At 35.8% G+C, this 12,999-nt stretch overlaps 1 protein-coding gene across 1 annotated transcript; it reads left to right on the top strand.

The window, feature by feature from the left end:
- Window positions 1-5,002: 5,002 nt before the first annotated feature.
- LOC149013508 (thioredoxin H-type 1-like) lies at window positions 5,003-5,848 on the top strand. Its single transcript, XM_089159554.1, has 3 exons — window positions 5,003-5,181; window positions 5,295-5,417; window positions 5,530-5,848. The coding sequence occupies exons 1-3, from the start codon at window positions 5,116-5,118 to the stop codon at window positions 5,662-5,664; spliced, it is 324 nt and encodes a 107-aa protein (XP_089015680.1). The 5' UTR covers window positions 5,003-5,115; the 3' UTR covers window positions 5,665-5,848.
- The last annotated feature ends 7,151 nt before the right edge of the window (window positions 5,849-12,999 follow it).

Below are 12,999 nucleotides of genomic sequence, written 5' to 3'. Positions count from 1 at the left end.
GTCACTTTTTCAATAATTTTTTGTTTTTCACTTTGTCATAACTTATAAAACAAGCAAAAGTTATTGTCACTGTTTTTATAATTATTGAGCGCTCTTCCTCATGAAAATGAATGAAAGAGAAGTGCTCTTTTTTGCCTTTATTTTCTTTCTCTTTTCGTTACTTATGGTTCAAAGGAAAAATTAAAAGTTAAAGTGATAGACCTGTATTCTCAAAAATTTTAATACTTATTATTCTTCGAAAGAGATGGTTCCCTAAAGATCTTTTTCATTAATTCAACGGAGCCTCTTTCCCTCCTTTACAAAGTTCATTGGTTCCTTCTTGGAAGCACTTTAAAACATTATCATATTGCAACCCATGATGCAAACAAGTAACATGAATGGGCCAAGACCTTAACATTTGCAGGATTTATTTATAGCTTTGGATATAGAAATCTAACCAGCCAGATGAAAGCTCAACAACTCTCTCTTACTTCTCTTAAAATGGTGTTAATTATAAATCAAAATAGAGCCACCCTAGTATAATCATTAATTATTAGATAAAAGAATATAAAAAGATCTTAATTAATGCATGATAAATATTATTAATATGATATAATACAAAGGTTTAATTAAGTATTAAAGGAACTGATTCAGAGGGATGGGCTCAGGTTTGATTTTGAGTTTCTTTTAATTAAGATTCAGTCAACAAGTGAGACAGGGAGAATAGAAGAATAATTCATACCGAGGGATAAGCTAATAAACAAAGAGAGCAAGCACCACTGGACCCAACTAACAGAAAAAGAAAGAATAGAAGAATAGAAGGAGAATGAAACTGAGGAGGGGAAGAGATGATGCACTGAAACTAAAACTGAAAACGACAAGCTTTCTCACCCATCCAGGCACCAACCTTGACTTTTTAGCTACTTGTCTGTAGAAACTAAACCATATGGTTTTCTGGTAACAAAAGCATGAAGATTCCCAACAAATCAAAGGGAAGCAAAGCAAAGGAAGAAAGGAGTCTGTGCAGAAGAAGAAGACAACATTGAGATATGTAAAGTAGATAAAAGTAATGGTTGTTAGATACCCAGTCAGTCAGACAGACCAAGCACACATGCAGCTTGGAAAGTCGGGAACAGAAGAGGAATTCAAAAAGAGCCAAAGACCAGACTTAGAAATAGAATTTGAAAGCGTACGGGTTTGCTGGGTGAGTGAGCGAAGAAGAAGATGGTTGGGTGTGGTCGTGTGGAGCCGTCGCGGCCCTGCTGCCTTTGCCAGCCTTTGGTCTCACGCCTCTGAGGAATCTCTTTGACCCTTGAGCCCCGGGAAATGTGCTTATTGGTTGTTCAAATCCAAATTTCACCATTTTTACTGCTGGCACCACCCACCATGTTCAATAAACGGCCCCAAATCCTCAGCATCTGGGCAAGGTGTCTGTCTAGCTATCCAGCCACTGAATGCCTTGCAGCCCTGCAGCATGTAGTTTTTTTTTTTTGGGTATAAAGTTTATTTGAAGAGAGAATCGAGACAAGCCCATGGTGACAGCAAAAAGTCATTCAGTTGCCAGCCATAATGTCGAGCTCGGAATCATCAAGGCCACATTTTGCTAGTTTATCAGCTAAAATATTAGCCATTCTAAGAACATAAAAGAAAATTACAATTCTCAAATTAAGAACCTAGAAAAATAACATCATAAACTATAGGCTGAGCAATTAAAGGAACCTGTTTGTTGCTGTAATTTAGGATTGAGATCAGTTCATTGTTGTTTGCTTCAATCAAAACTATCAAGATGCCCAGCTCTAATGCTTCCCTAAGCCCTTCATGAACTGCCATTGTTTCACCATCCAAAATATCCAAAAACTCCATTGAAATTGATTTTGCAAGCAAATAATGGTAGCATGTAGTTAAGGCCCAGATTTTGCCATATTTTAATAAAGGAATCGGATGGTTTGAAATTAAATAGCAGGGGTTATGTTGTAAATATAACTTTTACTCTTATATTCAAGTGTTTAATAGTTTTAGAATTTACAACACAAAACCCCTAATTCTAATGATTTCAAATCCTTATTTCTTGGATATCTATTATCCATGTTAAGGCCAGGGGTAGAATGGAATGCTAGAGAATGAATGAGCTCATTGTCTTGTCTCTCTTCCTTCTTCCTCTCACGTTTGCAGAGATGAATGACCTTAAGATCATCATGGACTCTAGAAGCATGATACTCTTCAAAAAATTCGGCTTCACTCACACTCATCCACATATTTACTTGCAATTATTTTCTTTATTACTTGTCAAATTAATATTCTTGGAACTCTATCACAAGGTTTTTTAGGTCAATAAGAACTACATAAAAGTTTTTCCTACACTCAATATTTTTTTCCGTAAGTCTTCTAATAAAATAAATAGCTTCCATAGTATATCTTTATTGGTGGTTTTGTTAGAAGGGTTCGGTCAAGTTGTGTCCTTGAAGCAGAACTTGAAGCCATTTGCCAAGGTTTGGAGCTTGGCGGTGAGTAGTCATCTCCTACCGTTACAGCTCGAATCGGATTTCCGGAAAGCAATAGAGTTTTTTGATCCATGTTGTGTGGATTGTGAGAAGTTTGGTCGTTTAGTTGAGCGAATTGGTGTTTTGCTACATGAGATGGTGAGTACGCAATGCGTATATGTTGGACATGCTGCTAATAAGGCTATTGATTGGATGTCTAAGTTTCCATTCGATTTGGAGTGCTCTTGGATGTTCTTTCAAGATGTTCCCTACGGGTTGGAGGAGATCCTTCAGGCGGATTGTGAGGATGCTTCTTTTTAGTTTCTCTTTGAGTCATTGACTCCCTTGTTTTATCATAATTCATAAAAAAAAAAATGCTAAAAAAAAACGCAAATTAGACATTGTGCTATACATCGCTTTATAGTTACAAAGTTTCTGAATCAAATTTTAATATAGAAATGAGTCGGAGAGAGAAAACAAAAGCAATTTTCTTTTCATTTATTCTGAAAATTAATGATGTTCACCTCAAATGCATGTCGCTCAAAGGTTGTAGGTATTACATTATTAATAATAAGTAAATGAAAAATAAAAGAAAAAGAGTCCAAAGGGAGCTAGAGCTAGCTAGTCAGAATAGAAAAATGGGTCCGGTAATTAATTAGCGATGCTACCATTAAATGTTGACGTACAAAGTCGAGCTGTGAAATCATCAATGAGTTTGAAGTTTGAGCCATGAAAAGAGAAGAGAAGCACAACTGCACAAGCACCATGTCGACAACCGGAAATCAAGCTTTTAAACTTATCACTTGAAAATTGTGATTTAACTTCTTGGCTCAGCCTTCAGCGGCTCGGCTTCAGGCTCTGTTCTAAACAATTTTAAACATAAGAATTAATTTGGATGCCTCTCTATCTATGGACCACAAATTGTGCTTGAGCCCAGCCCATAGATCAAAGTGAAGGCTTACCTAGTAGGCCCAGCCCAATATGTTGCTTATTGGGGGCCCAATCCATTAGTATAAATGGTTCTTTGACTTGTGAAGGTCGGTTGTTCTCGCGAATGCAACTCAGCAAGTCCAGGCATCACCACGTAATGTTAGTATTTCTCAAAAATAATAAAACATATTTTTAAAAAATAGGAACGGTCAAGATCAAAATTATCTTGACCGTTTGCTACTGGTGCTGCGCAATTTTACTCTTTTCACACACTGTTGTTGCTGACCATTTGCTCTTTCGGCAACAAAAGAAAATTCCTCAACAGATAATTGAGATCCTGCTTATTCTTCTTTTCTTTTCTTTCTCTTTCGCAAGAAAGAAAATTCCGTTTGCTTATTCTTTTTTTTTTTGCCAATCCCGGTTAATAAGCCTTGACTAATCCGGTGTTGGACACAGGTCGCACACCTGGCTATGGTGGGTGAGTCTTCCAGCAGGGTTTTTTTGCATCCACAAGATTTCAATACCAGAACCTTGCTTAAGCGGACCAAGCTGCTTACCACTTGGACCAACTCCCGTTGGTTTCCTGCTTATTCTTTGTTTGACAGAATAAAAGGCGTGGAATATTTTATTTTTATTATATTTAATGAAATCTAAAAGTTGGATTTATTTTTCTTATTGTAAACCTCATCTGGTACTATTTTTGCCTACCCTGCGGATAAAATAACTCACATATTTACATGGGTTTTCTTTCATTGAAGAGAATCTAAGATAAACTTATAAAGTTTAAATATTTCATTTTTTTTTGTTCTTTCGCCCTTCAGATGAGGCTATTTTAAACAATCTATATTTTTTTTTTTCTCTTGTAAACATCTTGGTCGATCACATAACATAAGAAAATCCCATGCCTCAGATACTTTACTTTTTGCCTTTACATGATGATGGCCACTAGTTGATGAAGAGCATTTTCCAAAGTCCTTCATAGAGGTTTGTTTGATTCTCTCTTCGGTAAGGGATAAATATCTTATTATTCCCCCTTATCTCCACGGCACCACTTTTCTCAAAAGTTGACAGCTTTTCTCGATCTCTATTTTTATTTTTTGAAGTTTAATCTAGATTGAAATTTTGATCCGACAGTCAAAACCAATGCTTAACCGAAGCAAAATCCTCTCTTTGAAACTTTAAGCTATTTTATGACCGACATGCATAAAAGCACAGAAAATTTGGTTGGAAAAGAAGAAGAAGAGAGAGGTTAGTATCATACCGCATGATAAGGTGAGGGAAGTTTGGTTCAATGAAAAAAACAATTTTGATACACATAGAATCTCCTTTATTCTCTTCAAAACCTTCAAGGAAAAGAAGAGATAAAGGATATGATGTGGTTTGTAAGGTTCTCAAAAAAAGGTAAACCAAAGTTGATTGTCAAGTGCCAACCCTATGTGGATACGTGAGGTCAGGAAAATATTTTGCTGTTACTCGGAAGGAAGGAAGTTTCCCGGTAATGCATGTTGCTAACCTTTCAATTATTCTTCTGTATCTGGAATACTTAAAGCGCGTACCTTTTGTAAACGCTTTTCCAGCTCTTCTCAAACACGCCTATATATGTGTGATTTCTAGTTCCACATCTCCTTAACTTTGGTGCTTTTGTCTGGTTACCTGTGTTGTGTTTAAAGCTTGCAGAGAGAGAAGAGAAGAAGAAATCTACACCCAAGAAAAAAGAGAAGAGAAAATGACAGGGCAAGTGATCATCTGTTCCGACCAGCGCGAGTGGGATAAGAACATGAGTTCTGGCAAGGTATCCTTTCCTCTCTCCGATCGAACCCTGTTAGTTTTTTGTAGTCTTCGATCTTGTGAAATGAATTGTTTTTCTTTTTATCTCATTGGGCTAGCTTCTTTAATCTGTTGCAGGTGATGGCCTTCTTCACAGCTCCATGGAGTGCACAAGCCCACAAGCTATCTCCAACCGTGAGAGATTTGGCAATCGAGTACCCCAATATCAAAGTACTCCAGTTAGACATGCGACACTTCCAGGTGTGTATATATATATATCGAGAAAGCTTCTTAATTTCCCTTTTAAACCATTTCTTCAATTCTGAATTAGCTCTAATTAACAATGGCAACTCTTGTCTGTCGTTGGTTGCAGACTGTTGCTAGTAAAAACAATGTTGAAGCAGCTCCGGCCTTCTTGTTCATAAATAATGGGAAACAGATTGCTAAGCTTGACTATGCAAAGCCAGACCAGCTCTATGAGAAGATGGAAAAATTGAGTGCAGAGTAGCCCATACGCAAACTTCATCACATCATGTAGTTGTTGTTTTTTACTTGATTACTATGTTGTCACAGGTGTGTATTTGCCTTGTATGAGGGGCAATAGATTTCAATAATGTGTTTTGTCTAACTGCAACAATTAATTGTGCACTTAGATATGTTGGTATGGTTCTATAATATTATTTATTCCATCATATCTTTGAGTTTGTTCATAATTAGCATTCTAGTAATATGTATCTTCTTATTTCTGTTTTGCATCCCTCACTTAAGGGGTTATATGGTAACTTTTAAGTTCAGCTTCCCTGTTTTTAGATAAGAAACAAATTTTCCTTTTTCTAAACACTTCCATTGTTCCTATAAGAAAAAGGACAAATTTAACAGGAAATAAACGAGGTTGTAACGTTTCAAAATCTAAAGGTTTATGTTTTAATGTAAAATAGACAAGCGTGTCCTTCAGCCTTTTCAAGAGAAGTATTTTCTTTTTTCTTTTTTTTTTGAAAAATACCGACTTTTTCAAGTTACGCTAAAAAAATGAATCAAAGCTCCAATTCGTCTAAAAATATGGGGGAAAAAATACAAGAAATGGACCCAAATACAACATGCATGATTTAAGCTATTTCTTCTTTTTTTTTTTTTTTTTTTGTTGCCAACCTCGGTTTTCAAGGCTTTGCCTTGACTATTGCGGTGTTCGACCCGGGTTGCACACCTAGCTATGGTGGGTGAGTCTCCCAACGGGAATTTTTTGCATCCACAAGGTTTTGATATCGAATGGAATCTTACTTAAGCGGATCAAGCTGCTTACCATTTGGACCAACCGTGATGATGGCTATTTCTCTTTTAACAATGCAAATAACATAAGAAACAAGAATGTTACCATTTAACCCCTTTGTCATTTTACCTCTAAAAGAAATAATAAATAAATAGATAACTCTTTAAATCCATATGATATGCCCAGAAACACATCTTTGTTTATTCTTCTTCGTTTTTCTTCTCTTTTTTCTTGGGGGGGGGGGGGGGGCAGGGAGGGGTAAACACTCTCATCTATAGAATTTTTTCATTTCTTCTCTTCTCCTCCTCCTCAAGTTCATCTCCTACTCAATCTGATCGAATACATACATTGAGATAAATGCATCTGAGATACCCCGTGAGGCCTAAATCAGGCCAAGACTTGACTTGGGCTTAAAAAGCCCAGCCCAAGTCAAAAGTGATGAGTTAAAACAGAATAAACAAATTGGGCATAAGTGTGGCTGAACGCCATGAGATTAGCTTGGTTGAACGCTTATAGAAATAATACAATTAATTTATTAATTTAATCTGAACCGTTATTAAATAATATAAAAATTTTCCACTAATTCACTGGCAACTTCCTATCACTGGTTACTTCCCCATCTCGTGCATTGAATTGTTTTTGTGCCTAATTTATGTAAGAAAATGTCTTTTTTCGTTAACCGTTGGCATCAGATGACCCAACAATGGTCGAACCGAGACCCTATTGATTACAATAGAGGATTGTTGGATCCGACAGAGAGAACAACAACCATTTAATTCCCAACCCTATGGTCTTGATTTGAGTTGGTTGTGCTCTTTGCAAAAAATGAAAGAAAAAACAAAGGCACTTCGAGACAATAAATATGGATTTTGGTTGTGAAGTCATGTCTTCTTGTTGAGGCACTAATTTTTCCTTTTAAAACATGGGGCCTTATCACCCACCACCATTGTCTTCAGCTTCTGTTAAGATTGTCCCATTTAAATTTAATTATTATCCCTTCTTAGACTTAACCTGACTTCATAAAACAAATACCAAATTTCGTACCCATACCTATGATCGAGATCTGAAGCCATGCTAATTGGTTTGGAAATAATGCAGAAAGTGATCTATCCTTGAAGTGGAACACCACAAAACAACGTATCCAAAGCGGATTGAACTGTTTTACTTGATTGCAAAGTGAGATTTAGCAGTATTCTTCAATTCCTCATATGATAAATACTTTAAATACACTTTTGCCTTATTGTCTCATCTGTAATAGAGCTCTACTTTAGTGTTGCGGAATCAATGTGCAGTATTGTGCTTGCAAACTGTCGAGATCGAGTCCGTTTCTCAAAAGTGGAAAAATATACTTTTTAGAAATGAACGTTCGAGATCTTGATCCATTCGCTGAAATGTTGCTGCAGCACGCAAGTAATTTCCTCCTTAATAAAGGAAGTGACATGTGACAAGAAACCATCTTAGAAGACTCTGATGAACCCATATGAACTTGTTTAGTAGCCCACATGGCTATGATACAAGTCAGATAGGCTTGGTCTCACAAAGACAGAACAGTACCATTATTCTCATTTTTGAATTCAGAGGTGATGGTGGTGTGATTGACCCCCACTATATTGATTTTTTTTCTTACATAAGAAATTTTATATCTAAGAAGTAAATTTATTAGGAAATATATTCCCTAACCTTTTGGAAGGGGAATAGAAGAGATTGGATTCGATTCTTAGAGGAGTTATCCCAATGAGTACTCCACGAGCTATAGGATTAAATCATATGTAATATTTCTATTCAAATGATAGAATAAATTCAGTGAGTGTCTTTCGATTTCCCACCACTGACATCAGCTATGTTGAATTATTGTTTTATTGCTTTGTAGATTCTGATCATATAAACAGTTCTGGTTTTGATTTGTAATGGGTTTAGTTCAAGTAACCAACCTTGTACTATAAGTCGATAGATGGTGAGGTTTTTTGGTTATATGTGCACGGGCACATGTTGAAAAGAGATCGAGATTAGTGGAATTTGTTTTATGGTTTCTGGTATAGCAGGGATATAAGTGGTTCAAGACCTTAGTAGTTCAATAATTAAATGAGAAGAAAAGAAAGAAAATGCTTACAAATGAAACATAAATCAAAGCCTTGAGCAAACCTTCTTTATTTGGTTGGTAGACTCATCTCTACCTAATGCAGCAAGCAAAGGCATGAAACGATAGTGGGCCAAGGGACAAGTTGAAATGCACCTTAATTGCTCTGTAGAAAACCTTTTCTAAGCTCAACTAGCTAGGACTAAGAGTAGCTGCTCTTCTGAACCACTTTGTATGTACTGTAAAGACTTCCTTTTTATTATTACATTATGGGTTCTCTTTAATTTCCTCTCACTTTTGTGGGTAGCAAAGAATTTTTGGTGGTGGGCAGAGCTTAGGTCCAAGAAGATCAAGTAAACTACTATAGTTGAGCTTGGATTGTGGAACCTTATATCGTGGCAAGTGCTCAGCCAAGAGTACTGTTAAAGAGTTTTGAAGACTCTCGCGAATGATATATGTTGGTTGGGCATGGGGAGGGTCCCTGTGTGCCGAGTGATTCTTCAAGGTGGCCCCAGGCTTGGCCATTGTCTTCAAGGCAGCCCATGCTTTACGCAGTTGGCCCAACCTTTGGTTGAGCTTCCAGCTTTTAATTCGTTTTCTTCTTTTTTTTTTCCGGCACTGTCGATATTGGACATACAGAGTTGAAAGTTGAAACTTTCTAATGAGTATGAAGTGACAAAAGCCTAAGGTATTAAGATATTTTGGAATAGATGTGTGCTTGTCAAATAGGGGAGAGCCTTAACATAAGGGTTGGTGGATTACAGTTGTAATTTTGAGTTCAAAGTATTGAAACAAGACTGAGCAAGAAATTTTGCCCACTCAAACTTTGCCTGTGCGAAAGCCTTTGGCATCAGGTTTGCCCCCTTTTTATGTGTGATCATCAATTAATTGATTGTATCTAATAGAAATGCATCAACATACTCATTCAATACTAACTTTTTGTAAGTGGGAGATTCATGCACGCAGCAGTAGAATTTGGATCAGACTTTACTTTCTTCACATCTCCGCATCATATATTTAAGGGAGGTTCATCTTTACTGACAAGATTGATCAAAAGGTAAACTCTCCTTTCATATATATGTAGTTGAAAAATATATGAAATGCACCATTTTCTACCCTCGTAGGTAGGGAATCCCAACTCACATTCATGTGAGTTCAATGCATACCAGCTACCTTATTGCCTTGTTTTTCACTCTAGTTTCTAATGGAAATTACGAATTAACAAAGAATATTTGTATAGACCAGTGGACTCTGTATGGTTTTTCAGACCCTTAATGATGGTGTTCGAGATAGGGGAATTCACAAATGCCATAGGGGTATTTTAGGAAATTTAAGCAACTTAAAGAGTAAAGTTTGTTGAGTGTAGGGTCCACTTCCTTATAGGAGTAACTCATGTGATCACGTAGGAGTGTCAACGGTTCGGGTTGGGCCAATTTCGGGCTGAAAAACACTCAACCCAAACACAACCCAACCCATTAAGAAAATAATGGTTTCGGGCCGTTGCGGTTTAGGTTCGAACTGACTAACTGTTTGGGCTAACGGTTTAGAATTGGGTTTACTAACAGTTTGGGTTCAGGTTTACTAGCAGTATGTTTTAAATACTTTGTTGATGTGTGGAATTTATCAAAAACATTTGAACACATAAGCATTAAGTTCTTTCCAAGTCTTTTGTCTTGGGTGTTCAAAACCAAAAACTTTTTTTTCTACAGAGAAGTAAAAATTATGGAACTAATATACAAAAGAAACTAGCATGAATTTTAGTGGGTTGTTTCTGCTTATTCTCCTCCCCCTTCTTAACACTTGTAAAAATTGATCAAAATAAAACATTAAAATTTTTTCAAATAATAATACATTTGCTAAATATTTACTAAGCCTATCTTCCAAATGACGAAGGCTTTGACAGGCTTGTTGTTTGCATATTCCAAAGCAAAATAATTAAGGAAAACAAATAAATACTTGGGGGTTTTCCTATTTTTTACATTTAAATTTAATTTGCTTTATTCATTTATAACGGGTTTAACCGATTGGTTCGGGTTCGGGTTGGGCCAAACAGTTCTGGCTAGCGGACCACACACGGGCTGGCTTGATCCAGCCCAAACCAGTGCAGGCTGAGGTTGTTCAGTTCACAGCCCATTAAGCTTCGATTAAGTTTTGACACCTTTATGATGGATGTTGGAACCTTACCCAAATTGTGTGGTATTTCCTTGAAATAAATGAAAAACATTATAGTTTACAAAACAAGAAAAAAAATAAGAATGAAAAAGGTTTCAAAGCCTCTTATGCAGTTGGTGACCGCACCATATCTGCGAACCGGCCATACTTCTGACCAATGGTCAATTTAGGCACTAATTTTAATTCTCATACTTTGAATTATAGTTTTTGGGGTTTTTTTTTCATTAAATGAAAAATAAATTTAAAGAACAAATGACACTTTGATTACAAGCTTCAAGAAGCCTTAGAGTGGGAAATAAATACGAGTCTGATCTATCATAGACTATTTAAACCTAGCTAGAGAGTCGGCTAAGCTATTCGCCTCTCTAGAAATTCAAGTGAAGCGTCTACCTTGAACAACATCCTTCAAGGCCTTAGATATCTTATATAATCTTTATGACATGTAGTGCGTTTGAAAGAATTTGATTAAGCTGTGCATTATTTGAATCCACCAACATATAGTTAAATTCCTGGTCTTGATTTTCTACAAGGTCAACCTAACACCCAAAGCCTCAACAACCAATGTTTCTTCTTGTGAAGATTTATTTATCACCGACTAGGGATAGGCCTTTTAAATTTCCAAAAAAGTTTGCCCCCCCCCCCCCCTCAACACACACGTAGTTTTTATCCCCCCCGTGGGGCGCGCTTCGGGTGGTGGGGGGTAAAACCCCCACCCCCCCTGGGGGGGGGTTTGCGTGCCCCCCCCCCCCCCCTCATATATTTACACCCCCCCCCCCCACAAAAAAAAAAAAAAAATCCTTCCCCCCCCCTTCTCTTCTTTTTTTTTTCTTTTTTTTCCCCCTTCTTCTAATCCAACCTTTAACTTTGCTAGAATTCTAATGCCCCTTCGTTAAGTAATTTATTGATGATGTGGCACTATACTTTTCAAAACTCAAAAACAACCTCCAATTACTCTTTACTTATTACTCTTTACAAGTTATTATACTATCCTAAACATGAAGAAAAATTAACTTAAATTAACTTCTAAAGAAACCCGAATAAGAAGAGACTTGATCTCTCAAAAGAAACCCGAAAAGGAAAAGGATTAAAAAAACAAAGAAACAAAATATTAGGAAATACAAGAACAGTGGAAATGAAACCCAAAAGCTAACCATTGTACAAAGTGTGGATCCCATCAAAGCCAAAATTATTGGAAAATATAAGATTTTAAGGGATAATTGACATCAATATAGTCTAAATGAGGTAATGTCATATTTTTTAACTCTAATTAATGAAGGGCAAAATAGACATTACACATTTGATGTTAACAACCACTCAACACCGTTAGCACTTATATTAGAAAGGGTATTAAACCAAAGTACAAGGGGGCAATAGTAATTATCCCATATATAAACTCTTCGGACAAAAAAAAAATTTAATATAAGTAGTTAAAGTAATTAAATTGACAAAAACCGAAGTCATTCATAAATTATATTGATCACCAACTTGGTGCCATTCTTGTAATTTTAAAAGTTGAGGGGAAAAAATAAAGAATAAGAATTTGAACAACTTTCTCAAAGGTAAATGGATCATCAACATGTTAGAACCAGGAAATTCTCAAGTACACTAATGGTTTTCTTGAAAGTTAATAGTTAAAATTAAATTTATTTGTGCCTCTACTTCATATCTTACAAGTCTCAAATTATATTAAATGAGCAGATGAACATGAATATACATCTTTACGATGTAGTCATCGACATATACATATAAACACACTTTTCGTAAATTTAGTGTTTTTAATGCAATAAGTTTGCACTAGGAGTTGTGCCATAGAATACCTTAATTGTGATAGTTGCAGAAAACTAAGTTGAATTATAAATTTTGAAAAGTTTTGCATTAATGCTACATTAATTTCAAGACCAACTAAACAACTTGAAAAAAAAAAGTTTTTAATTTCCCTTCAAATGATTAAGAAGAGAAAATAATTACTGTAACTCTCTTTTATAGGTTTTCTTGTACAAAACTATCTACTAAATATTTCAATTAAAAAAAATTAGTTAAAACTAAGTTTGAATTTACAAAAATAATCAAAACAATGATTTTTATATATTTTTTAACTAAATAATTTTAGTTAGTTTTGTTAATATTGAGTGCCTAATGTTATAAAAGAAAATCCAAAAATAGTTAATGATGTAATTTTTCAATTTTTTCTTATAAAAGTGGACTGTAAAATCTGTAGGTCTATTCCGCTTCCCTTGCCCATGGAGTCACTTTTCAACATTAAAATCCTCGCACGAGATATTCCCGAGATTCACTAATTTCTCGGTCTTTTTTTCAAGTTCCTAAGG

The sequence above is a fragment of the Hakea prostrata genome, chromosome 6, assembly GCF_041222555.1.
Source record: "Hakea prostrata isolate BN-2017 chromosome 6, UWA_Hpros_2, whole genome shotgun sequence".
NCBI lineage: Eukaryota > Viridiplantae > Streptophyta > Magnoliopsida > Proteales > Proteaceae > Hakea > Hakea prostrata.
This window is presented reverse-complemented; position numbering and strand designations above follow the sequence as displayed.

Bases quoted from the DNA above. Each gene is read 5' to 3' on its own strand.
- LOC149013508 (XM_089159554.1), top strand. From the start codon at position 5,116: ATGACAGGGCAAGTGATCATCTGTTCCGACCAGCGCGAGTGGGATAAG. The intron at 5,182-5,294 runs GTATCCTTTCCT...AATCTGTTGCAG, and splicing joins AGAACATGAGTTCTGGCAAG to GTGATGGCCTTCTTCACAGC. The intron at 5,418-5,529 runs GTGTGTATATAT...CGTTGGTTGCAG, and splicing joins TAGACATGCGACACTTCCAG to ACTGTTGCTAGTAAAAACAA.